The sequence below is a fragment of the Anoplophora glabripennis genome, unplaced genomic scaffold (genome assembly GCF_000390285.2).
Source record: "Anoplophora glabripennis isolate ALB-LARVAE unplaced genomic scaffold, Agla_2.0 scaffold309, whole genome shotgun sequence".
Lineage (NCBI taxonomy): Eukaryota > Metazoa > Arthropoda > Insecta > Coleoptera > Cerambycidae > Anoplophora > Anoplophora glabripennis.
In genome coordinates this window covers 216682-241430 of record NW_019416391.1, presented here as the reverse complement: position 1 = coordinate 241430, position 24749 = coordinate 216682, and the positions used below count along the sequence as shown (strand labels likewise).

Here is a 24749-nt window from a genome sequence, read left to right as displayed (position 1 = left end):
ACTAGTCGAGATAGAAAGAAATGTTATATAGAAAAGGTTTTCTGCTTAAAAAGATGCGTTTAATCATTTTATTTTCAAATATACAAAGTGCCCCAAAAAGATGGTATATTGCGTAACTTCAATTTTTTAAATGGAATACCTTGTATATTTTTATGTTTTTGGGTTCTCCTTTTATTTCTGAACATAAACACATCTCTTTAAACAGAAGACCTTTTCTATATAACATTTCTTTCTATCTTGACTAGTTTCCGAGGTACCTATTGCCCATCAAGATAGCTCTGGGACCACCCTGTATACAGACTCGTAATGAATAGTCCAAGCAAGAATATGACCATATAGGAAATAAAGATTTTAAATGAGAAAGTTGTAGGTTTTAAAAAGTTTAGAAGTCTTCTCTTTTCTCTTCTATAACTCGTTTACATTTACGTTCCTATACTTGCTATTTACTGTAAGCATAGCCCACGGCAAGCCAAAAAAGTACATTTTTGAAAAATTAAAAAATATTAATTTATTTTTGGATATATATTGATTTTTTTGGAAAAAAGATGCTTTCGAAAATTGGCTGGATCTTTTCAACGGATAGCCTACTGTAACAGTTTTCGATTTACATTCTTCGTAAAGAGTTGTATTACCATGCTATTAAGAAATTTTGTGATTTTATTAATTTTAAAGAAAAAAATTACTAAAAAAATTGCACCTTTTTGACATGTTTTTTTCAAATATGTTACTATTTCAGTTTTTATTTTATGACAATGTTTATAGAAATAAATTGTTGACATTTTTTCACGAATTTAAAAAAAAATATTTTTTAATTTGTGCAATTTGTGTAATTTTTTGGGTCTTTTTTGATCCTTAAAATTAATAAAATCATAAAAAAATTTTAACAGCATGATGGTAATACAACTCTACGAAGAAAATAACCAAAAATCCACTGGGGCATCCACTGAGAAAATCTAGCTAATTTTACTATTTTTTTTTCAAAGAATCGATATATTTCTACTTTTTTTGGCTTGCCGCCGAGCTATGCTTGCAGTAAATAGCAAGTATGGCAACGTAAATGTAACTGATATAGACAGTAAGAGAAAAGAGAAGATTTTTAACTGTTTTTTTGCTATATCTCGAAATGTAATAAAGCAATTGATGCTTACAAAAAATCAGTCGATAGATCCTTCTAAACCCTACAACTTTCTCATTTAAAATTTTTCGATCGGAGCTATATTTTTTTAGTTATTTTAGAAAAACCGTCTTTTGTAACTGCGAATTTTTTTGGCCACGTTTCCTATTTGGTCATATTTTTTTCCAGGTAATAATTTCTGTAAGCACTTCCCTATAATGCTTGGACTAAAATAATTACAAGCCATATGACCAGTAACTTTGTTAAAAGCAGTATTTTAATTTCCTTCATGATGGCAATAAAATTTTGGTAAAATTGAAACACTAAGACCAAAATTACATTGAAATACAACATTCTGTTTCACAGGCTGGTAATTTTTCAAGAGATTTTATTCAACCAATCAGCGATCGCATTGCCTCAAGCTTAGGCTTGTAAACACTGTATTTATTACATGTGTTAATAACTCGGTCAATTTCTTGATCAGTTTTTTGTACAAAATTCGTAAATTTAATACTAGTTTAAATAAAAAATGTATAGTAATCATTTTTTATTCAGGAAAATTCTTCAGCCTGCAGTTGCGTAGACTGTGAGGCGAGTTGTCCGGTACCACCACCTCAACCGCCACCACCCCAACCTTTCCGGATTGCCGGGTGCGACGGATATGCCTTTGTCATGGTCGTGGTTTTCCTCGTAGGTTCCACAATGTTCCTATTGGTGGTGTTTATGTGCTCATCTTCTGCAAATGTTGGTAAGTCTTTTCTATTTTTTAGCTATATCCTTTTTCATTTCTTTTATTTTCATCCATTTCATTTACATGCAATTGTTTTCGTGTCCTGAAAAGACTGGTTTGTTTTGATGAAAGATTTTCCATTTGCCAAAATTATAGAGCTTAAAATTTGCTGTTTATTGAGATGTCACATGTAAAATAGATTAATTATTAAAATCAAAGTCTTGGTGACGAAGAAATATGTTTGCATTTTTTATGAAATCAGAAAAAATATTAATATGAGAATAATAAACATGAAGTGTTCCATCTCTTACTGATTATATCGTTTGGTAAATGATCTGAATTTCTAATTTGGTGGTTTGGAAACCAAACTAACAACTACCCATTAATTAACTTAACAAATCGAACCAGTTGTTGATTTTCAAGCATGTCCCCGTTACATTTTCGTTTGCTGGTGGAGGTTCTGCCTCGATATGCCATGTCATCTATCACAGAGCAGCTGAACTGAGTGGTTTTTTCACAGGAGATAATGCTTACAACTTTGAGCGAGAAATATTTGACGCAGAATTAGAACCGGAGGAGCGCCAAGGTACAATAAATGAGGAGCTTTTAATGTTTTTGTGTTCCATTTGTTTTACAGTGTTATGTCCAGGGCTTTTTGCTGATATTGGTGCAAACAGATTTGTTAGTTAGAACTGCTGTAAAATCCTAATCAGCTTTATAAAGCAATCCTTGTCCCGAGCAATCCCAAATCGGAAACGTACTTTCAGTTTGTTCATTGTAGTTCTATCATTTCGAGACACGGCGCATATCCTTTTCTTCGATAGACGTTCGCTTGCAAAATGGAAGCCACATCTATTCATAATGAAAATAAATCTTAATCTTTTTTTTCCATTGTCTTGGAAAATAAATTCTATTCAAGTTAGAATTATAATGTTGCGATTTTACAGCAATTTATATTGAGAATGCATTAAGTGGTCATTTTTTTGTTCACATTTTTTTGTTTTGTTTTTTATATACAGGCTGTTACAAATTCGCTTTTCAGTAGGTTCTCGGAAACGGTAAGAGAGTAGCTTTAAGGTGGTCATATCTCTGGCCAAGAAATAGTCAAATTTCTGGCGTTTTTAGGTACTGAAATCTTGAAAAGATGTAGAACAAAAGTAAGCACAAAAATAAAATCCTTGATGTTATGTTTATCCATTGTTACTATTTAAATTAACTCAAATAAAATAATAACTTAAAAGAAAGCATTTGTAAAACATGTGTTTGCTGTTATCCTAATCCCACATTTTAAGAATAATTTTTATGTACTTAATAAATAAAAGTAAACAATTTTATATGTAGGATTAAGCTGGTAGATGAATTTTTCGAGACAAAACGTCTGAATCTGATTCGGGCTGAGGCAATACAGTGTTGGGGGCGATGAAGGCTTGCAAAAAAGTAATAAAATATCCAGGGTCGTATTAAAAAAATGAAGTTGATGGTGGTCCTGGAGAGATGAAATGTTACATATAAAAATTGATTATGATATTCGATAAAGGGCAAAAAGTGTTCTTCTTTTTTCAATACCACCTCAAACAAAGCTGAAATGAAACAAAAATGGATTTCCAAAATTTCGTTTTTTTTTTTTCAAATATTTCGAAAACTAATCATGTTAGCCTTGATTTTTTAGAGGCATTATGTTAGTTCCCTGATTATGCAACTTTGCCCCCAATTAAGCTACTTCGTATCTCTTACCGTTTTTGAGATCCCTGTAGTGAGAAGCGAATTTGTAACAGCCTGTATACTTAACCTTAAAATTAATCACCACTAAAAATGGGCCCCAATTTCAATGTTGACTTTTTTGGCTGATTTTACACGACCTTTTTATTTTCAATCCTAGGTTTATTTTTTAGATACAATGCTAAGGTAGAAACAAACACCCTGTAGTACCCTACAGGGTACTGACATACCGTCAGTTTAAATAGTGAGCATATACAGGGTGGTCGCGACGTAATGGGCCAAAATTCATGGGAAGATTCCCCAAGTAAAAATATTGCAATTTAGCCAAACTTACCTTAGTCCAAAAGTTGATAGTTAAAGAGATACAGGGTGTTAAATGTAAAATATTATTTCAGTTTTTTTAATTTATTCCTTAACAAATGCAAATATCCTCACAAAATTTTGGGGATTGGAGTTCGTTGAGTAGAGGAATTGAAATCTGTTCACATTTTGGTTAAAGTTCATAGAGGGCGCTAGCTGCAGTAGATTGAATGTGTTAAAAACGACATAACTTTTTTGTGCTTTAAGGTATCTCATCTTTGGTTACAAATTCTTATTTTCCAACTATTTTTACACAAAAAAGGTAGACTTTATGAAAGTAGCTGTCTCGCACCGTTTCCGAGATATTTGGCTTTGAAACTTCCAATGCTAATAGTTGAAATAATTAAAATAATTTAGAAATGTCAAAAACAAGGGTTTATTTAGAATTAAAAATTGTAATGAACAGTAAAATAGTAAACATTAGTAAAAAAATATGCCTTTTTGACAATAATTGCTTAAAATATCCACCTCTAACTTCAATACATTTATCAACACGTTTATTAAAAGATTGTCTTATTTTAAAGTATAAATCCTTAATGCGAAATGACTTTGCAGCATTTAAAACCTGCTACTAAAGTTCTTCTCAAGTGTTTATAGTTTCTCCATAAACAACTGATTTCATGTAACTCCAAAAACGAAAACCTCGGCATTCTATCTCACATTTATGTATACGAGTATACAATTTAATTTGTAAGCTAAGATGTAATTTTAATTAGATACGAATAATACTTAATAGAAATTAGCATACAAATGACAGCAATAAGACAAGTGGAAGACGTCAATTATTTGATTTTCGTCCAAATCCTACTTAAGAAACTTTACCGCTAAATTAATAATACCTGTAGGTACTTAATTGTAATTTAATGCAACAGCATTGGAAGTTTCAAAGCCAAATATCTCGAAAACGGTGCGAGATAGCTACTTTAATAAAGTATACCTTTTTTGTGTAAAAAAAGTTGAAAAATAAGAATTTGTTACCAAAGATGAGATACCTTAAAGTACAAAAAAGTTATGTCGTTTTTAACACATTCAATCTACTGCAGCTAGCGCCCTCTATGAACTTTAACCAAAATGTGAACAGATTTCAATTCCTCTACTCAACGAACTCCAATCCCCAAAATTTTGTGAGGATATTTGCATTTGTTAAGGAATAAATTAAAAAAAACTGAAATAATATTTTACATTTAACACCCTGTATCTCTTTAACTATCAACTTTTGGACTAAGGTAAGTTCGGCTATTCGCAATATTTTTACTTGGGGAATCTACCCATGAATTTTGGCCCATTACGTCGCGACCACCCTGTATATGAATCAAACTGTAGTTCTATCTTTCCTGAACAATTGCAGTTTTAATTCACATCATTATCTCTGTTATTAATGAGATGCACAGTTTATTATAAAATACAACTTAAGACGTAATAGAGATAATAATAAAAAAAAATCAATGACGATATGGGTAAAACAACTTAGAAACCATCAGTGTTTACTTCTTTCGTTTGACAATACTGAAAAAACATTCAGAAAAAAATGGAAAGACATTGATCCAGAAAAAATCCGTATCAAGTTTCGAGCCATCTGCAATTTTTTCCTGATTAGAAGTATTGATTGATATTTCTTGTTATTGATCTTTTTCTATTATTACTGTTTGTTATGGGTGTTATCTTGAGATATATAAGGTGTCAAATGATGGCAAAGTTGCCGAAGAAAAACTGGACCTGTCTGCTTCTCGATTTGAAGTAACCGAGAAAAAACGGAGTGACATAGCCTTCATTTCAATTAATCAGTGTTTCAAACATACCTCTTCTAAAAATCGCATTTTTAATTACCTAAACTTTTGACATTGTCAGTGAATACGTCAAAATCTTTGCAAAAGTAGATAATTTGGTATTTTGACAAAAAGTAAATAAAATACATAAAAACCATTTGTTTCTCTATCCTAGAAGGCACGGGAACCTCAAAATAAAAAAGATAGGTTAAATATTTCTTTGGCAAGTTATTCATCATCAAATTACCTTGTATGCCTTACAATAACTGAAACCCAAATGGTGTGGCTCGAAAAACGAGAAAAATAAATTGTCAAAATTAAATTGGGTATCTGCAAGTAAATGAACTTTGAAATTGGGACCCATTTTTAGTTGTACCTTAATTTTGATATGAAGTGTATTTTTGTTTATAGTGTCGTAATTTAATGTATATTTAAAAAAAATGCAAGCTAACACGTTTCTTACTTTTTTATTTAGTTGTACTAAATTGGGATGTAATTGTGTAACAATAATTATTAATAATTTAACAATGTTTCTGCCAATCTCGTGAATTGGTTTAACAGCATAAAACATTATTTCTTTTACATTGTTAATATGTTCCTCATCACACAGTAATATGTTTTTGTGTAGTTGTTTCTGTTCTGTGTTCTTCATTACAACAATCATTTTTAAACGATAATTCTTAATTTCTGTACTTAAATACGTGGTATACTGATTTTGTTTGATTATTCTGTTGACATGGAAAGTTTTCCATTTAAGGTTTTTATCATAGCAGTTATCTCCTGTATTTAAGTATATCTGTACATATTTTTTGGGAAATATTTGCATAAGAATTTCTAACGCTCGTAATTTCAATTANCGTGGTATACTGATTTTGTTTGATTATTCTGTTGACATGGAAAGTTTTCCATTTAAGGTTTTTATCATAGCAGTTATCTCCTGTATTTAAGTATATCTGTACATATTTTTTGGGAAATATTTGCATAAGAATTTCTAACGCTCGTAATTTCAATTAATTTTTATAGAGATCTCAACATTCCATCGTATAGTTGTGGACAAAAGATGGTATCCACCTAAGAAGTTTAAAGAACATAAATACGAGTATTAAAACCCTAATCAATTTAGGCAAACTTTTCACTGTCCACAACAACTGTACATGGAACTATCACAGATGATTCACAGATGATTGACGGGAAAAAAGATGATTTAAAGTTGCATCCTTGCCAGCTAGGCGCGACAAAATTGGCAAAAAATTTTGCCAATATTTCCCCAAATAACTCCAACATTTTACCCGATTTAAATGAAAATTGTATGCTGAATAAATTAGTGATGTAACGAATATATTCACATTTGCATTTGCAATATTCACGTGAATATTTTGGAAATATGAATATCAGAAAAAAATCATATTATTTTTTTTTATGTTAAAGTAATAAATAAGACAAAAATTATTAATTTTTTAATATTTTTGATAGAAAAGTTTTTCTTACTAATTTTTTTAAAAATAACACAATTTTTTCACTAAGGTGACCTTGCAATTATATCTTTTATCAGCATTTACTTTAACATTAGGTACTAAAATTGACTATTCGCTTTTGCATTCACGAATATCGGCGACAGATATTCGCATTCACGAATGCCCAAAAATTGGCATTCGTTACATCACTAGTATAGATGTCATTTTGTGGCAAAATACATCCCCTCTTAAGCAAATATGTTCATAATTTTTTTGCAACTGGCTTTGGTACTTATCTTTTTTTATTACTCGGATAACAACATTATTCAAGTTCTTTCACTCTTGCAAATTTGTGTATTTCTAAGAATATGCAAATATTAATACATTAAATGTGAAAATAATATTAAATAAGAAAAACATATTAATTCCTTGGCATTTTTAATAGAAAAGTTTTTTCTTACACATTTTTTTCTCTTTCACTAAGGTAACCTTGCATTATATCTTTTATCAGCATTTACTTTAACATTAGATACTAAAACTGACCATTCGCTTTTGCATTCACGAATATCGGCGACAGATATTTGCATTCACGAATGCCCAAAAATTAGCATTCGTTACATCACCAGTATAGATGTCATTTTGTGGCAAAATACATCCCCTCTTAAGCAAATATGTTCATAATTTTTTTGCAACTGGCTTTGGTACTTATCTTTTTTTATTACTCGGATAACAACATTATTCAAGTTCTTTCACTCTTGCAAATTTGTATATTTCTAAGAATATGCAAATATTAATACATTAAATGTGAAAATACATGGTAGCTTCTTTTTGATCACTGCTTTTTCTTGAAATTTATTTATTTTTTTATTTATTTCACTACATATCCAGGCAAATGCCCAGTTACAGGATACAAAGTCAATGCAGTAATACAACACACAACGTATTCGAAAATACTGATCAAATAAAAAATTATTAAAAAGAGAGAAAGAACTTAAAATAACTGTAGTGTTTAACTAATGATATTGTGGGATATAACTACTCTGCTGACTAAAGCCCCGTCCAGCATTCAACAACACCACACAATATAGTAAACAGTTAAGATCTCGAAAGAATTAAAGTTGTAACTGATACACAAGTACTTCATTTAAATCGGACAACACATTTTGGAGTTATTTGGAAACAAAAATTGTTTACATCTTTAATGCCCTCAAGTGACTAAAGGAACTACTTTGAATTTATTTTCACGGAATATGGGTTCTCGTCTTCAGTGATAAATTATGAATATTATTAATATGTATCAACACAAATTTAACAAAATTACAAAAGCTGTTTATGAAATTTTGACCTATTAAATACAAGGACTGTGAATTAATTTTGAGGGATTTTTTTGTAAATTCAAGGCTTTCTTGTGAACAATTGTGTACATTATTATATTTCAAAGTATTGTCCATTTTTAGCCCCTACTTTTTCCCATCTTTCTGGCAGCATATGCATTTCACGTCGAAAGAACAACTCATCTTTTGAGGCTATCCATCAATCGATCCATTTTTCATATTTTTGTAAGATTGGAAACGATGGATCGGAACAAGATCTAGACCAATATCTGGTGAATATGGGGGGTGGGATAAAACATCCCATTTCAGCGTTTCAAGTAATTTTTTGACATTACCATGCCTTTGTTTGAATTGTTGTCATTTTTCCTTCAATGCACAACTCAAAAGCATCAATTGTATTCGGTAGCGCTCACCAGTGATATTTTTATTCGGTTGAAGCAGCTCGTAGTACACAACACCAAGCTGGTTCCACCAAATACAGAGCAAAAACTTCGAACTATGAATATTCGGTCTTCCCGTCAATGTTGACGCATGACAGGCAATACCCATGATTTTCTACGCTTAGGATTTTCACAGCATATCCATTTTTCATCGCCAGCGGCGATACAATGCAAAAAAACCTTTTCTATTTCGCCATTGAAGCATTTATTTACACCTGAATAATTGCCATTCAATATCTCTCGGCTTCAATTGGTATGGCATCCAATTACCATGCTTTTCACGATACGATGTGAATCGTACCAAGTGCATTTAAACGTTTGGAAACTGTTGTTCCACCAACATATAACAATTCAGCAAGTTCATCTTGCGTTTGACATGAATCTTGGTTGAGTAATGCTTCCTATTCCTTATCTTCGAACTTTTTCGGTGCGTTTCTAAAATATCATACCTTTTTATTTATAGAGTATGTTTACCATAAGCTTCCAACAGCACTAGATTACTTTCAACGGCATTTTTCTTTGAATTAAACTGGAAAAGTAACACTTCCCGCAAATGGTATTTTGTTGGGTTGTTATTCGACATCTTCAGAGATAAAAAGTAAAACTTAATGACAGAGCTTTGACCTGAATATAGTTACTGAATTGTCCAACGCGATATAGCTGCGCCATTTATTATAAATCCCTCAAAATTAATTCACTGTCCTACTAGTTACTGTGAGCATAGAAGTTCTTGCAAAGATTTTTTGTGGATATATGGTGGAATGTTCGGGTTATGGTTGGTTACAGTGGGTTTGGTGACCGGGCACAGATCTGAGGAGTTGAGGGCGGTAGTTGCCCGTAGGTTGGCCGCCAGTGAACGTCATTCCTCCCAGGTGGCTTTAGGAGATGGAGAGGATAGTCCGCTTCAATCGTCGAAGAGATCTAGTACGTTTATTGACATTTTTCTTGGCTCATCAAAAAAAAATTGCTAATTCGGTCCATTGGTAGTTAATACTAGAGCATGAAACTCGCAAAATTAATCTTCAAAGTTTACATTTGGGCAACTAAGACAAACACTTTCAGGGATAATTTTCAATGTACCGATTACAAATTTTCTATTATTGCATCTTTTTTTATTTACGGTATTATATAAAAGAAATTTCTGAAACTAGTGCATGTGCTAGATGCTGAAAGTTCAAGGACAGCATTCATGGGAGAACTGTAATTATGTAGTGCACTTCTTTATTGAATATTTTTCATTTACCATTGACTTTTTGATGGTCTAGTAATTTTCATGTGCAGTCGATATCGACAAAACACTTGAAGTATCATCAATCTACTATGCATGCATGATATTGGGGTGCTTTGGGTAGTAGTTTAAATTTTAAAGCACGCAGAGTGACTAACAGTTACTTACAATTTTTTTCTTTTTTTTTATGGTAAGTACAGTTTAAAATTTAGAGTAGGAGGAAATAACGAATTTACAGATTTATCTTTTAGTATTAGTTGACCTAAGCTTCTCATTTGCTTGAAATATCAGGTAATGTAATTCATATTATATTGTACAGAATGAGTCAGTTTCAATGGGATTTCTCAGAATACCAAATTAAAAAAGAAATTAATAACTATTTCTCAAGTTCGATATTTAAAAGAAATTCTACAGCCAAATGATAAATTTGACGACTAATTTGTTCTCAAGGAAGGATTGATATTCATTTCTGTGACATTTTCTGCGTATTGATGATATTAGTTTTAATAGATAACATAGTCACAAACAGGTTTAATTTTTTTTTAATGGAAACCATACTATGGCTATGGCCTAGAAATGTTTTTTTTTTCTAGTAATATGTTTACATTATTTCAACAAATATGAGAAATATGGAAAATACAGTGTTTTATATTAAAATTAATTGTATCGGGTGTCCCAAAATTCACGCAAGATTTGATTATTGCACCATTTGTACGTTAAAGTGTTATCAATGGAAAAAAAAGACAGTGTGACAACTGATAGATTATTAAAAATGACACGCCGAGCAATTTAAAAAATAGTGAAGGTTTGGATTGATAGCTTCGTTATTCGACAAAATTGTCGCATTTCGGGTTCAGATATCTGAGAATGATCATTGAGAAACAAATGTATTCACAATGTGTCACTGTTTGGTGCGGATTGTGGGCTGTTGGCATCATCGGAGCATTCTTCCTTAAAAATGCGGCTGATCGGGCAAAAACAGTTAATGGTCTCGCTATCGAGACATGATAATCCAGTTTTTTGTTCCTAAATTGCAAGATAATGATGTAGACGACATGTGGTTTCAACAAGACGGTGCCAATGCCATACAACCGAGAAACAATATTTTTTTTTATTTCCCATATTTGTAGAAATAATGACATTAGATATTATTTGAAAGCAGAAAAATTCAGCCAATAACAAATCGTATTAAAAGAAAGTAGTTATACTTATTGGCCCTATAGCCATGAAGTTTATTTTTAATTTCTCTTAAACTCATAACGTAACAACACATGGTTGTCAAAAATCTGAAGAAAATTATGTCCAATCATACGAACAAATAAAATTTCTGATTGCAATTTTTTTTATCTTTAAAATTTCTGAGGTAAGGTACTTAAGATCCCTTCGAATGACTCCCTCTGTACAAATGTACACAAAATACCTTCAACATTTTCTATTTAACAAATTACCTTTCGACATACCAATTTTATCAATATTGTTGACCTTGTTCTTTTGTTACTAGTAATATTAGTTTACTTTGTCGGATTATTGATTGTTTTTTAGCCTTATCACCATGGATACTACTTAGCAAATATTATTACAACGCTAACTGGCGTAACAAATAATTGAAAATGTTCAGAAATATAAAAACCTGGCACAGAGTTAAAATCAGTTGTACGTTAAATTTAATTTATTTACACCTGGATATTTACTGCAGTTATAATAGTTAAAAAAATATATCTGCTTTCTGACGTAATTGATTTTCAGTCCGACTTCTATGTCATTCCAAAAATCAGAATACTAAAAGGTTTTTGTTGTATGTTTGTTTTCCAGTAGCATTTTTATAAATATGAATATTTAACGTAAAAAAGTGTCTAATATTACTAAAAATTATGCTGAATAATTATTTTCTCGCACACTGTATTGTTTAACAAAATATCTGTAAAAAAACTTTTCTTAAATAGGTATAACGTCTGAGATTGGTCATGAGATGGACACACATTCCGTCAACAAGGCGACGAATGACTATGACCATCCGTCATCATTCATTGAAAAATTGGGTGCAAACACCGATACTTATCTTCAGAAAATCTTCGAATGGTGGGGAACTTACTGTGCAGAAAGACCGTGGCTTATATTATTCTTAGGTCTGTGCGTCTTTGTCGGTTTAGGACATGGGATAAAATATTTGAACGTAAGTTAACAGATTCTAGTTCGACGGAATGAGAAAATATATATATTTTTTTATTTAGATTACAACAGATCCCGTCGAGCTATGGGCCGCGCCATCATCTCGCAGCCGCGTTGAGAAAGATTACTACGACAGTCATTTCGAACCATTTTATAGAAACGAGCAGATTATAATAAAGGCCGTAAATCTTGACAAAATTCGCCATAATACGTCAAAAGGCATCGTCACTTTCGGACCGGCTTTCAATAATACTTTTCTAAAAGCCGTGTTTGCATTGCAAGAAAAAATCAAGGCCATCGGGCGCAATACGCCATACAGTTACGATAAAATATGTTTTGCGCCTCTGAGAAGTGAGGATGACACTGAAACTAATGTCGAAGAGTGCGTGGTCCAAAGTATCTGGGGCTACTATCAAGACAACATGGACACCTTCAATAGTACTGGGCTAGATCCAGCCAATTTCACAACCAATTACTTGGACCACTTTTTGACGTGTGCAGGGTAAGTTGACTTTATAGTTTGATATTTAATTATAGAATTATGCAGGGTGTAACATTGACTAGGTGTCATATTCATACAGAGATTAAAGAGTGACCGCAAAATCCGCCTGTTTTTGAGACCTTGACAGAGGCGACAGGAAAAATCCTAAAAATATCCAAAAACTCGTCATGAAAAATGAAAATGAGCATCACTTTCAGTTTTTCGAAAATTATCCTTATTTAGGGGTTGAAAAGACAAAACCGTTAATAACCCACAATCACTAGATCCGAAGGAAAATACCCATAAGTTCAACCGTATACGTATAAAAGAAAAAGAAAAAAAATTGTAACTTTTAATATATTTTTTGCATTTTTAGGCGTTTAGGGGATGATTTCACCCTTTAGGGATATTATGGGCTGATTTTCAATCCGGACAAGATCGTATCAAATACGAAATTAGATATTTTCACGTTCGTAATATTATTTTGATAACAACATAGAAATATTTGGGGTTTTACAACTGTTGATTAATTTGTTCACTTTTTTTTGTCTTTTCAACCCCTAAATTAAATTTACTTATTGAAAAACCTAAAAATATTGGGGTGATGATCACATTAATATAACAATGACAGACTGTGGCCTTTGTGGGGAGGACTTCAATGTTGAGCATTTGTGGAGCTGTGATCAGTGTGAGGCAAAGATATGTACAGAGTGTTCAAGATTGACTGCATCAGAAATTAAATGCATGAAGTTAATAAAAGGAAGAATTTTGAAGTTCTATTGTAAAAATTGCTTGGAAGATGAACCAAAAAAAAGAAATAATAGAGGAAATCAAGAAGCTCAATACAGTGGTGAAGAAGCAAACAAGTAGGATAGAAATTCTCACTGAAGAACTACTGATGCTGACAAAAAAATTTGAGAAATTAGAAGAAAAAAGTACAAAACAGAGTAATGTTATAGAATCAGCAGTGATAGAAATAAAAAGTAATGTAAACACAAAACCATTATACTCCCAGACAGTAACAGGCAATAAAGTAAATGGGAAAAATACTTCTAATAGCAAAGACCCAGTTTTAATTGTCAAACCAAAGGAAGTACAAAGTAGTGATAAAACAAAAAAAGAGATTAAGGAGAAGATTGATCCAAGTAGATTAGGTGCTGGAGTTGCTGGATTGAGGGAAGCGCATCGGGGTCAAGTGGTAATAAGATGTGGGAATGAAGAAGCTCGAGAGAAAATTCAGAATAAAATATGTGAGGAAATGTCAGGGGATTATGATATTAGAAAACCAAATTTGAAATATCCAAGAATTAAAATTATTGGAGTAAATGAGGAAGACGATGACACAGATGACAATCTCTTGAATGCAATAAAAGATCAAAATTTAACAGAACATGGATCAGAAGAAGGATTTCATTTGAAAATAATAAAAAGGATAAAAAAAGCAAATAGAGAAATTACATTAATACTAGAAGCTGACTCAAAGACACATAATATACTGTTAAACAAGGGCAAAATTTTTATAGGATGGTCGAGAGGCAAAGCTTATGATTATGTTCATGTTGTTAGATGTTTTAAGTGTTTAGGCTTCAACCATATGGCCAAGGACTGTAAAAATAACAATATATGTTATAAATGTTCATTGGAACATACAGGAGAATGTAAAGACAGATATAATAAGTGCATAAACTGTAGCAATGCAATTGAAAAGTATAAAATAAAGATAAAAGATAATCATAATGCATTAGATCCAAAATGTCCTTGCTATATAAGAATATTAAACAGCATCAAAAGGAAAATTGATTATTTGGATGATCAATAGCAATTAGCAAATTTCAAAGATAGAATACATCATCGTAAACATCAATGTTTAACCTTGAACACACAAGGCTTTCTACATAATAAAGAGGAAATAGAACTACTTATACATACTTTACAACCAAATGTAGTTTGTTTAACAGAGACTCACGTTACAAATGATATACAGATATCTGAAATTGAAATAGATGGTTATAAACCAGAAATTTGTTACTCCAAAAGCACACACACAGGAGGAGTTATATTATATATTAAAAATGAAATGTCCTTCTACAATATAAAAAATTTTACAGTCGAACACAATCTTTGGTGTGTGGGAGTGCAAGTGCAAATAAATACGGACAATTATAATATAATAGGGATATATCATTCGCCAAGTGCAAGTACAGCGGATTTTTTGAACAATTTGGAGAGTCTGATAGAAGAATACAGCTCTAGTAATATAGACAGTATTATAACAGGAGACTTTAACATAGATATGTTGAGGGACACATGTTATTCAACACAGTTATCGAGAATTATTATGGAAAATGGATTTATACAGTTAGTAGGGGAACCAACTAGAATTACACAGAACACTGCAACTTTGATTGATCTGCTAATAACTAATTGTGATACTATAACACATAAAGTGCATCATACACCAAAGATAACGGATCATGCTTACATAACCATACATTTTCCAGTAAAGAGTAATAATAACACATATCGTATAAAGAAATGTTACAGAAGTTTTAAAAACTATAACAAGGATGCCCTACAAGAAATTTTAATTAATACTGAGTGGAACAATGACAGTGCAAACATTAATGTGTTGGCGGAAAATTTAATTAACTGCATTAAAAATAGTCTTAATAATGTTTGTCCCATAAAGGAAATTGTAGTTCCAATCAAATATGCAAATAAAATGTGGATTACAGAAGAAATTTTAGTGGCTATGAAAGAACGAGATAGACAATATGAAGCAGCTAGAATTACAGGAAGAGAAGAGGAATGGAATTCATTCAAAGAAAAACGGAATAAGGTAGTTACAATGATAAGAAAAGAGAAAAAACAGTATTATGAAAACAAAATAGACCATTGTAAAGGTGATTCGAAATTGATGTGGAAAACATTGAAACAAATGAATAAAGGGAAAAAGCATGTTTCTAAATGTATTAAATTTAATGAACAAGAAGTATCGGATGAATTGGAGATTGCAGAAAAATTTAATGACTATTTTATAGAGAGTGTGGTAGAGATTATTCATGATATACCAAAATTTGATTTGTACACAAGTCATGACTTTGGAGTTGATTGTAGATTACGCGAATTTAAAGTCATAGAAATGAATGCATTGAGAAAAGTTATTGATGCATTACCAAATAAATCAGGATGTGATGGGATTCCCACAAATGTTATTAAAGACACATTTGAAATCATCGGCAACAGGTTTTTGGATGTGGTTAATTGTTCTCTTCAGTCGGGCGTTTTTCCAGATGCATGGACTAATTCATTTGTTACACCTATACCAAAAGTTATTAATACTATTTTATGTGACCAATATCGACCAATCAATTCATTGCCAGTTTGTGAAAAAGTATTGGAATTGGTAGTTAAAGAACAATTAATAAATTACATACAAAATAATAATATCATCATATCAGTACAATCAGGATTCCGAGGAGCGCATTCATGTGAAACTGCATTACAGTGTATTTTGGACGACTGGGTACGGGGAATTGATAATGATACTATAGTAGTGGCTGTATTTCTAGACTTTAAACGTGCATTCGAAACCATTGATCGAGGTCTTCTTCTCTCGAAGTTACGAAGTATTGGAATTGGAGGAAATGTTTTGCAGTGGTTTTCATCTTACATAACAAAAAGAGGACAAAAAACAAAATATGGTGAGAGAGTATCTGGAAGAAAGGAAACTAAATATGGCGTACCTCAAGGCTCAGTATTGGGTCCTATATTATTTATTATTTTTATCAATGACATTCTCTGTTGTTTAACTGATTGCAAAATACATCTGTTTGCAGATGACACAATGCTTTATATGTTTGGTAAAAATGTTAATGATATTATAAGAAATATTAACGGGGAACTAAATAATTTATATGCATGGCTTTGTGACAATAATTTGAAAGTAAATATTGATAAATGTAAGTGGTTAGTATTAGGCAAAAAACATACATTGAATAAAATTTCGATAGAGGATTATATTAAATTAAATAACGAGAAACTAGAAAGAGTCCATCAGATAAAATATCTGGGTGTGATGTTGGATGAATGTATGTGTTTTAAACAACATACCGCATATATTGTTAAAAAAGTTGCCAAAAAAATTAATTTCTTAAGGCGTATATCTAAGGATTTATCATTTTTTGCCAGACTGACCATTTATAAAACGATAATTGCGCCACATTTTGAATATTGTTCAACGATTTTATTATTTTTAAATAACAATGAGATTCAGACTCTACAGAAAATGCAGAATAAAGCTATGAGGATTATTTTGCAGTGTAGTAGATATACTCCAATACAGGACATGTTAAATGCATTAAATTTTATAAACATAAAACAACGGATTTTGTTAAGAACGTTGCAATGTATATATAAAATAAAAAGTTTGCTCTTACCTAGTTATTTGCACAGTAAAATAACTTATGTAAGAGATGGACATGTTTATAACACTCGCCAAAAGGATGACTTTTATATAGAAAAACACAATTTATTAAAAACTAGTAAATCTTTGTTTTACCAGGGTCTTATGCAATACAATAAGCTACCAGAATATATAAAAAATTGTAATGGGCCGGTTAATCATTTCAATAAGCTAATTGTTAGTTACATTAGGTCACTACCGGGTAAACTTTTATATATTTCTGTTTTAAGGATTTTTGTTGTTTGAGTTTATGTAATCGTTTGTATGTATAGTATTTGCTAAATAAATGTGTATCTAAATAAGAGTGATTTTCGAAAATTTTCGAAAAACTGAAAGTGAAGCTCATTTTCATTTTTCATGACGAGTATTTGAATATTTTTAGAATATTTTTAGGACTTTCCCTGTCACCTCTGTCAAAGTCTCAAAAACAGGCGGAAAAATGGCTTTTTTTGTGGTCACTCTTTGATCATTAAAAACACTTAAGTTTTTCTGAAATTCCGTCAGGTGGATTGTATTATGTAGTTCACCTTAACTACACAAACTAAACACAGTGCTTTAAAAAAATATAAACTAAAAAAGAAATGTCTATAAAAGATTTTACATATCTTGGAAACGATAGACCTACAGTGAAAATATAGATGAGACTTTTAGAGGGCTAAATAGCTATTTCCCAGGTACCATGAAACTGATGATATAGCAAGACTACTCTGCACACTATTACCCCGACTAGCATTAAATTATAGACATAGGGTATAACTTTGAGTGGAAGTCATATTTATACAGGGGCTAACTTTGATCTTTAGAAACATTTTCAATAGTTTATTTTTTCAAATTCTATCATGAAAACATTTTTTTCAATCCTCTCTTAGTTGTTTTGATACCCCGCCTCTGGACATGCTAATGTGATCTCATACAACGCCGTGCCTTAGTCACAGCTCGTGCACAATTGGAAACTGGGTTTGCATTGTTGTCAAATCTTATATTTAAAGTAAACGTTATTAAAAAGCAAATTTCCATCCACTTGCCGTGAGGTACTGCTCTTTAACATGTAACTTTTGTTGAGTAGGTGTTCGCTATACGCCGTACGATGCCATAATAACAAATATTTATTTCTTTTAAATAAGATAAACTATGAAACAATATTTAACAAGTAACCTAGCAGAGAACTCGAGGAGTAATCAATAATGATAAATGAAATGCACAAAAATAATCTACTCACTCGATGTTTATAATGTGACATTTGAAATTTTGTTACAAATCAACGAATACTGGAAGGACCCCCTTTAATGGCATTTAAAATTTCTGGTTCCAAATTTTTCATTCTCCGAGTTTGTTCCCATCCAACATTAGTGTATTAGCATTCAAGGCTCTTATAATCTCTTTAATTTTGAACCAATCTTACAAACACTGTCCTATTCAGTACTTGTAAGTCGGGATTATCCATCCGGTATCGTATTCTTGCAACAGCATTGTTTTGTCCTGACAAAAAGTAGGCTCTAACCATGTCAATTCTTTCTTACGTTGAGTATACATGCCTTTTCATAATCTGATATAGAAATTTGAAGATAAAAACACAAAAATTCACTGAATCATCACCAAACACTGAATTAAATAACTTGGTGATAAAGTCGAAAACTTAATGCATACAGCCATTCCTATTTGGCCTAATTAATGTGGCAGTTTGTTTTCAACACATTTACCATCTTATCATATCATAGCATGTGCAAAGACAATTGGCGACATCATATGAACAGAACAGCAGAAGCCAACTTTGTTGCTCCCCTTTGTAAGCATTCCGAACTGTTCACAGTTTAATTTTGTTACGATTTTATTTATTTTGCATTAATTTGTTATGTTTACTACCGATTCGCTGCTGAAATGGCTGATTAAAAAAAAGAGTGAAAATATACCATATTTCTTTTTCTTTGTACTTGTACTTTTTCTACTGTACTTAGTGACAGTAGTATAGTTCAGCTAAGCTAGGTTAATGTCGGAGGTCGTTTACGTTGTGATTTAGAAATTGGAAGTTTGCTGGAATGTGACATAAGTTTAAACATAAAATATTTTTTAACCTTAGAAACACCCTGTTTATTTATTGACCACTAAAGACAAGGGGCATTAAACATTAAACTTGATAAATATTTTAGTTATTTTGAAATTTAACATTTTTTGCAGAAATATCTACAACCCGGACTGTCTCGCCAAGTACGGGGGTCCTGTAGACCCAGCGATAGCCCTCGGTGGTTTCTTACAGCCAGGAGAAACTCTGGCAAAAGACCCGCACTATGAAAATGCCACGGCGATTATCTTGACGTTCCTAGTCGATAACTACCATAACAAAAGCAGATTGGTGCCCGCCTTGGAATGGGAAAAGGAATTTATAGCCTTCATGAAAAACTGGACGGCAACCGAGAAGCCCGAGTTTATGGACGTAGCCTTCACCTCGGAGAGATCTATAGAGGACGAATTGGATAGAGAAAGTCAGTCTGACGTAGTAACCATCTTAATCTCGTATCTCATTATGTTCGCTTATATTGCCGTGTCTTTAGGACAGGTTAACAGTTGCTCCAGGTTGCTGATCGACAGCAAAGTCACTCTAGGTTTGGGAGGTGTTATAATCGTATTAGCTTCGGTTGTTTCATCAGTGGGGCTGTTTGGATTCTGCGGGTTGCCGGCTACTCTAATCATCATAGAGGTCATTCCGTTCTTGGTTCTCGCCGTGGGAGTCGATAACATATTCATTTTAGTTCAAACGCACCAACGCGACAAGAAGAGGCCTTCCGAGACCCACGCCCAACATATCGGCCGTACTCTGGGCCAAGTAGGTCCCTCTATGCTTCTGACAAGTGTTTCCGAGAGTTGCTGTTTCTTCTTAGGAGGACTTTCCGACATGCCGGCAGTGAGAGCCTTCGCTCTCTACGCTGGTATGGCCCTTCTGTTTGACTTCATCCTGCAAATCACTTGCTTCGTGAGCCTCCTATCACTCGATACCATACGGCAAGCGAGCAATCGATTCGACATATGCTGCTGCGTTCAAGGCTCTAAAAAGAACGAACCTGACCCCGACGCCGCCAGGCAAGAGGGCATGCTTTACACATTCTTCAAATCCATCTACGTCCCTATTCTAATGAACAAAGTGGTGAGGTGTGTCGTCATGATAGTGTTCTTCGGATGGCTCTGTTCGTCGATTGCGGTTGTGCCGCACATAGAAATCGGACTCGACCAGGAACTGTCAATGCCGGAGGATAGCTTCGTACTGAAATATTTCAAATATCTGAAGGATTACTTGAGTATCGGACCCCCGATGTACTTCGTGGTAAAGGGTGGATTGAACTACAGCCAGCCCGAAGCGCAGAATTTGTTATGCGGTGGGCAGTACTGTAACATTGACTCGCTGGTGACGCAAGTTTTCGTTGCTAGTAAGGTTCCCGAAACTTCGTTCATCTCCAGACCCAGTTCCAGCTGGTTGGATGACTATATCGATTGGTCCGTGGCAGCAGAGAGTTGTTGCAAGTATAACGAAACCACAGGGAGTTTTTGTCCACACAGTGACTGTAAGTTGATAAACTTTTTTATTTTCCTTACCTTGACTTATTCAGTTCTGCATATTCTGAATATTTGATAAAGCAACTATCTTTACATATTTAAGGTCATATTTGACCCTTCGATAAAGACCAATTCATGAATTCTATGAATGAACGTTTGTATACAAAAATTTGCCAAAGCGGTCTGTCTTAAAACATTAAAATCTTTAAAGAAATAATTAATTTGAGCAGATCTGAATATTCGCTTGTGAACGAATACGAATATTTGCTAAAGTAGTACATATTAAATTAAAAAAAATTAACAGTTTATCTTTAGACATTATTATTTGCAAACAGATCTAGATTGATTATTCGAACAGTTTGATTTCAGATTCATACTAACGTTTATGAATAATAGGAATATTCATTGGTCAATATTCATGTATGAATATTCATTTGCTAAAGAATATTAGTAAATTCTATAAATATTCGAAAATGAATATTTGTATACAAAATACAAATATTTGACAAAACAGTATGTCTTTATATTATCTAAATTCATTAAAGAAATAATGATTTGCACAGATCTATACCGAAAATTTGGGTCCTTTGGTTTCCATGCCACAATTGTATAGATGAGGATTCGTGAATTCTTGATATTCGCTAGTGAACGAATACGAATATTTGCTAAAATACTGTGTTACCTAAAATCCTTAGAGAAATTATTATTTGCAAACAGATCTAAACTGATTCTTTGAACCGTTCGATTTCCAATTTACAGTTTTTATGTATGAATGAATATTCATTCGTAAATTCTATAAATATTCGAAAATGAACGTTTGTTTACAAAAAACAAATATTTGACAAAACAGTATATCTTTACATATTATCTAAATTCTTTAAAAAAATAATTGGGTAATTTGGGTACTTTGGTTTCCATGCCACAATTGTATAGACGAGGATTCTTGAATATTTGCCAGTGAACGAATACGAATATTTGCTAAAGCACTGTGTTACCTAAAATCCTTATAGAAATTATTATTTGCAAACAGATCTAAACTGATTCTTCGAACTGTTTGATTTCCAATTCACATTTTTCATGTATGAAATATTCGTAAATTCTATAAATATTCGATAATGAACGTTTGTATACAAAATCAAAATACAAATATTTGACAAAACAATATGTCTTTACATATTATCTAAATTATTTAAAAAATATATATGTGCACAGATCTATACCGAATATTTGGGTTTTTTGGTTTCCATGCCACAATTGTATAGATGAGGATTCGTGAATTCTTGAATATTCACTAGTGAACGAATACGAATATTTGCTAAAGTACTGTGTTAACCTAAAATCCCTAGAGAAATTATTATTTGCAAACAGATCTAAACTGATTATTCGAACTGTTTGATTTCCAGTTCACATTTACATTTGTGAGTAATATGAATATTCACAAGTATTCACTTGCTAAAGCAGCATGTCCTTAGACAATATCTAAAATATCTAGAGGAATTATTACTTGCAAATAAATCTAAACTGATTTTTGCATGCTATAATTTATATTCCACACTTGTATAGAAGAATATTTATGATTTGTATGAATATTTGTTTGTGAATGTTATATTTGTTTGAAAGCTAATTATTTACAGAGCTAGAGAAGTTATTCAAGTCCATGTCTGTTAATTTATCAACTTAAAATGGCAAACGTTTGTATTCGTCCAATATTGAATATTTTCCAACAAATATATTCCTTATGTACACACATTAAATTGTCCGAATATTAAATGTTTGTATACAATGTCGGTGTTCAGTGTAAAGAGGGCACACCATTTCCAATAAAAAAATAGGATGTCAACCTCGGTTCTCTTCTTAGGATTTGATAAATATTATTTCTTTTAAATTCTCAAAACCCAAAATTATCTCACGTTTCTTCTCGTAAAATAAAAAGATCTAAGATTCAGACAATTTTTATTTTTCAGCGGACTGCGACACTTGCGAAATAAACTACCGTTCAGACAACCATCGACCCGTGGCGGAAGACTTTGAACGATACGTTTCGTTCTTCCTCCGAGATAACCCCGACTCAGACTGTGCCAAAGGAGGTCATGCTGCCTACGGGCCAGGAGTCAATTACAAAACCAATCCGGACACTAAGTTGTCTACTGTAGGCGCTTCCTACTTTATGGCTTACCACACGATTATGAAGAGCTCGGCTGATTTCTACGAAGGTTTGCGGGCAGCCAGAAAAATCTCTGCCAACATCACAAACACTATAGGGGTGGAAGTGTTCCCCTATTCCGTCTTCTACGTTTTCTACGAGCAGTATCTCACCATGTGGCCTGACACCTTGCAAAGCCTGGGAGTGAGCTTGCTCGCCATTTTCATCGTCACCTTCTTACTCATGGGCTTGGATATATTCTCCAGTCTCGTCGTTCTCATAACCATCACGATGATATTGGTCAATCTCGGCGGACTCATGTACTGGTGGCACATAACCCTCAACGCGGTGTCTCTAGTAAATCTCGTGATGGCCGTTGGTATATCGGTGGAGTTCTGTTCGCATTTGGTTCACAGTTTCTCGGTTTCCGTTAAACCCACGAGGGTGGAGAGGGCCGCCGACGCCTTGACTCGCATGGGAAGCTCGATTTTCTCCGGGATCACGTTGACCAAGTTCGGGGGCATCATCGTGCTATACTTCGCGAAATCTCAGATTTTCCAGGTGTTCTACTTCAGGATGTATCTGGGGATTGTGCTCTATGGCGCGGCGCACGGATTGGTATTCCTTCCCGTACTGCTGAGTTTCATAGGTAAGTTCGAGAAATGCATGTACCTCTCTTTGGTGGCGGCTTTGATTCTAACCCTTTACTTTGTTCATTGTCGGGCTTGGTAATGCTTTTTTGTAATTTTACGTGCGTTATTGAAGACATTTGATGAAATGCCGGGTCTTTGAACACTAACGATTTACCGTTTACAGACAGAGAATGATTAATGATGTATTACTATTTCCAAATTAAAAGTTTTTTACTTTCATATGATGGAATTTATTTAGTGCATTTATAAAAACGAAGTATATACAGGGTGGACATAATAATTAGGTAAAAAAAAAAATTTTATAATTGTAGATCCTTCTGGTAAAAACAAGGTATTGTGGTAATATAAAGTACATTCTTGTATTTAAGAGAATGACTGACTGACTGCCTGCCGTACTCAGGAAAAATTTTAAATGATAGCCAAGGCAAGCTAAAAACTTTTTAAACGATTACAATAGTAATATCCTCTAATTCAGAAATAGAAATGACTAGATTTTGTTATAAAAATAGCAGCGACGTATTTAAAAAAATTAACCCGATGAGGGGCCCTCGAAGACAAAACGTCGGATTGCAAAAATGTTGACGCCATTGTATAGAGCGAAAAAAGTGGCATTGTAAATATGTAATTTATATTAAAATTCGTTTTCAAATAGCGCCAGAAAAAAATTAAACAATTTTGCAAAATTTCGGGTTTCTCCGGATATCTCCGGAAATACCCGGAATTTTAAAACTTTCTAAACGGCATATTGTTAGGTATAAAAAAACACAACTTTTTCCTAATCTGAGCCACCCCATATCTCTTACTGTTTTCTATCCTTACTTGGACTGGACACTGTATATCTATGAATTCTCCAAAATTAAAAAAAAAATAAGTACACAAATCGTACAAAAAAAATAATTATTATTTATTTTATTTATTCACTATTCGACTTATGTTTATAGCAATAATGTACAAAAATAAAGCTCTGGGTCTTTTTTGTATTTTTTCCAGATTGGTGTAGTTTTTGATTTTTTTTTTAATTTAAACTAATTATCAACAATTACTGAAAAATTCATTGCTGCAAGTCATTAATTTTGTTTTTTTTTGCATTTTTGAGCAGGTTTTTGAACTGTGATTACAGATTTTTTTATTTCATTAAAAAGTATAT

The 24749-nt window shown here is 32.6% G+C and overlaps 1 protein-coding gene across 5 annotated transcripts in view; it reads left to right on the top strand.

Annotated features, from left to right (window-relative positions):
* The window catches only part of LOC108908570 (Niemann-Pick C1 protein), a 65527-nt gene that overhangs the window by 33788 nt on the left and 6990 nt on the right, over positions 1 to 24749 (top strand). For 2 of the 5 annotated variants that reach the window (XM_018712638.2, XM_018712639.2), the window contains exons 3-9: positions 1670 to 1862; positions 2365 to 2430; positions 9704 to 9841; positions 12089 to 12318; positions 12377 to 12816; positions 19436 to 20814; positions 22771 to 23598. In XM_018712638.2, coding sequence (XP_018568154.1) covers positions 1670 to 1862; positions 2365 to 2430; positions 9704 to 9841; positions 12089 to 12318; positions 12377 to 12816; positions 19436 to 20814; positions 22771 to 23598 — 3274 coding nt within the window. The remainder of the gene's footprint in view (positions 1 to 1669; positions 1863 to 2364; positions 2431 to 9703; positions 9842 to 12088; positions 12319 to 12376; positions 12817 to 19435; positions 20815 to 22770; positions 23599 to 24749) is intronic. The other 3 variants (XM_018712640.2, XM_018712641.2, XM_018712642.2) reach the window with 3 other exon arrangements.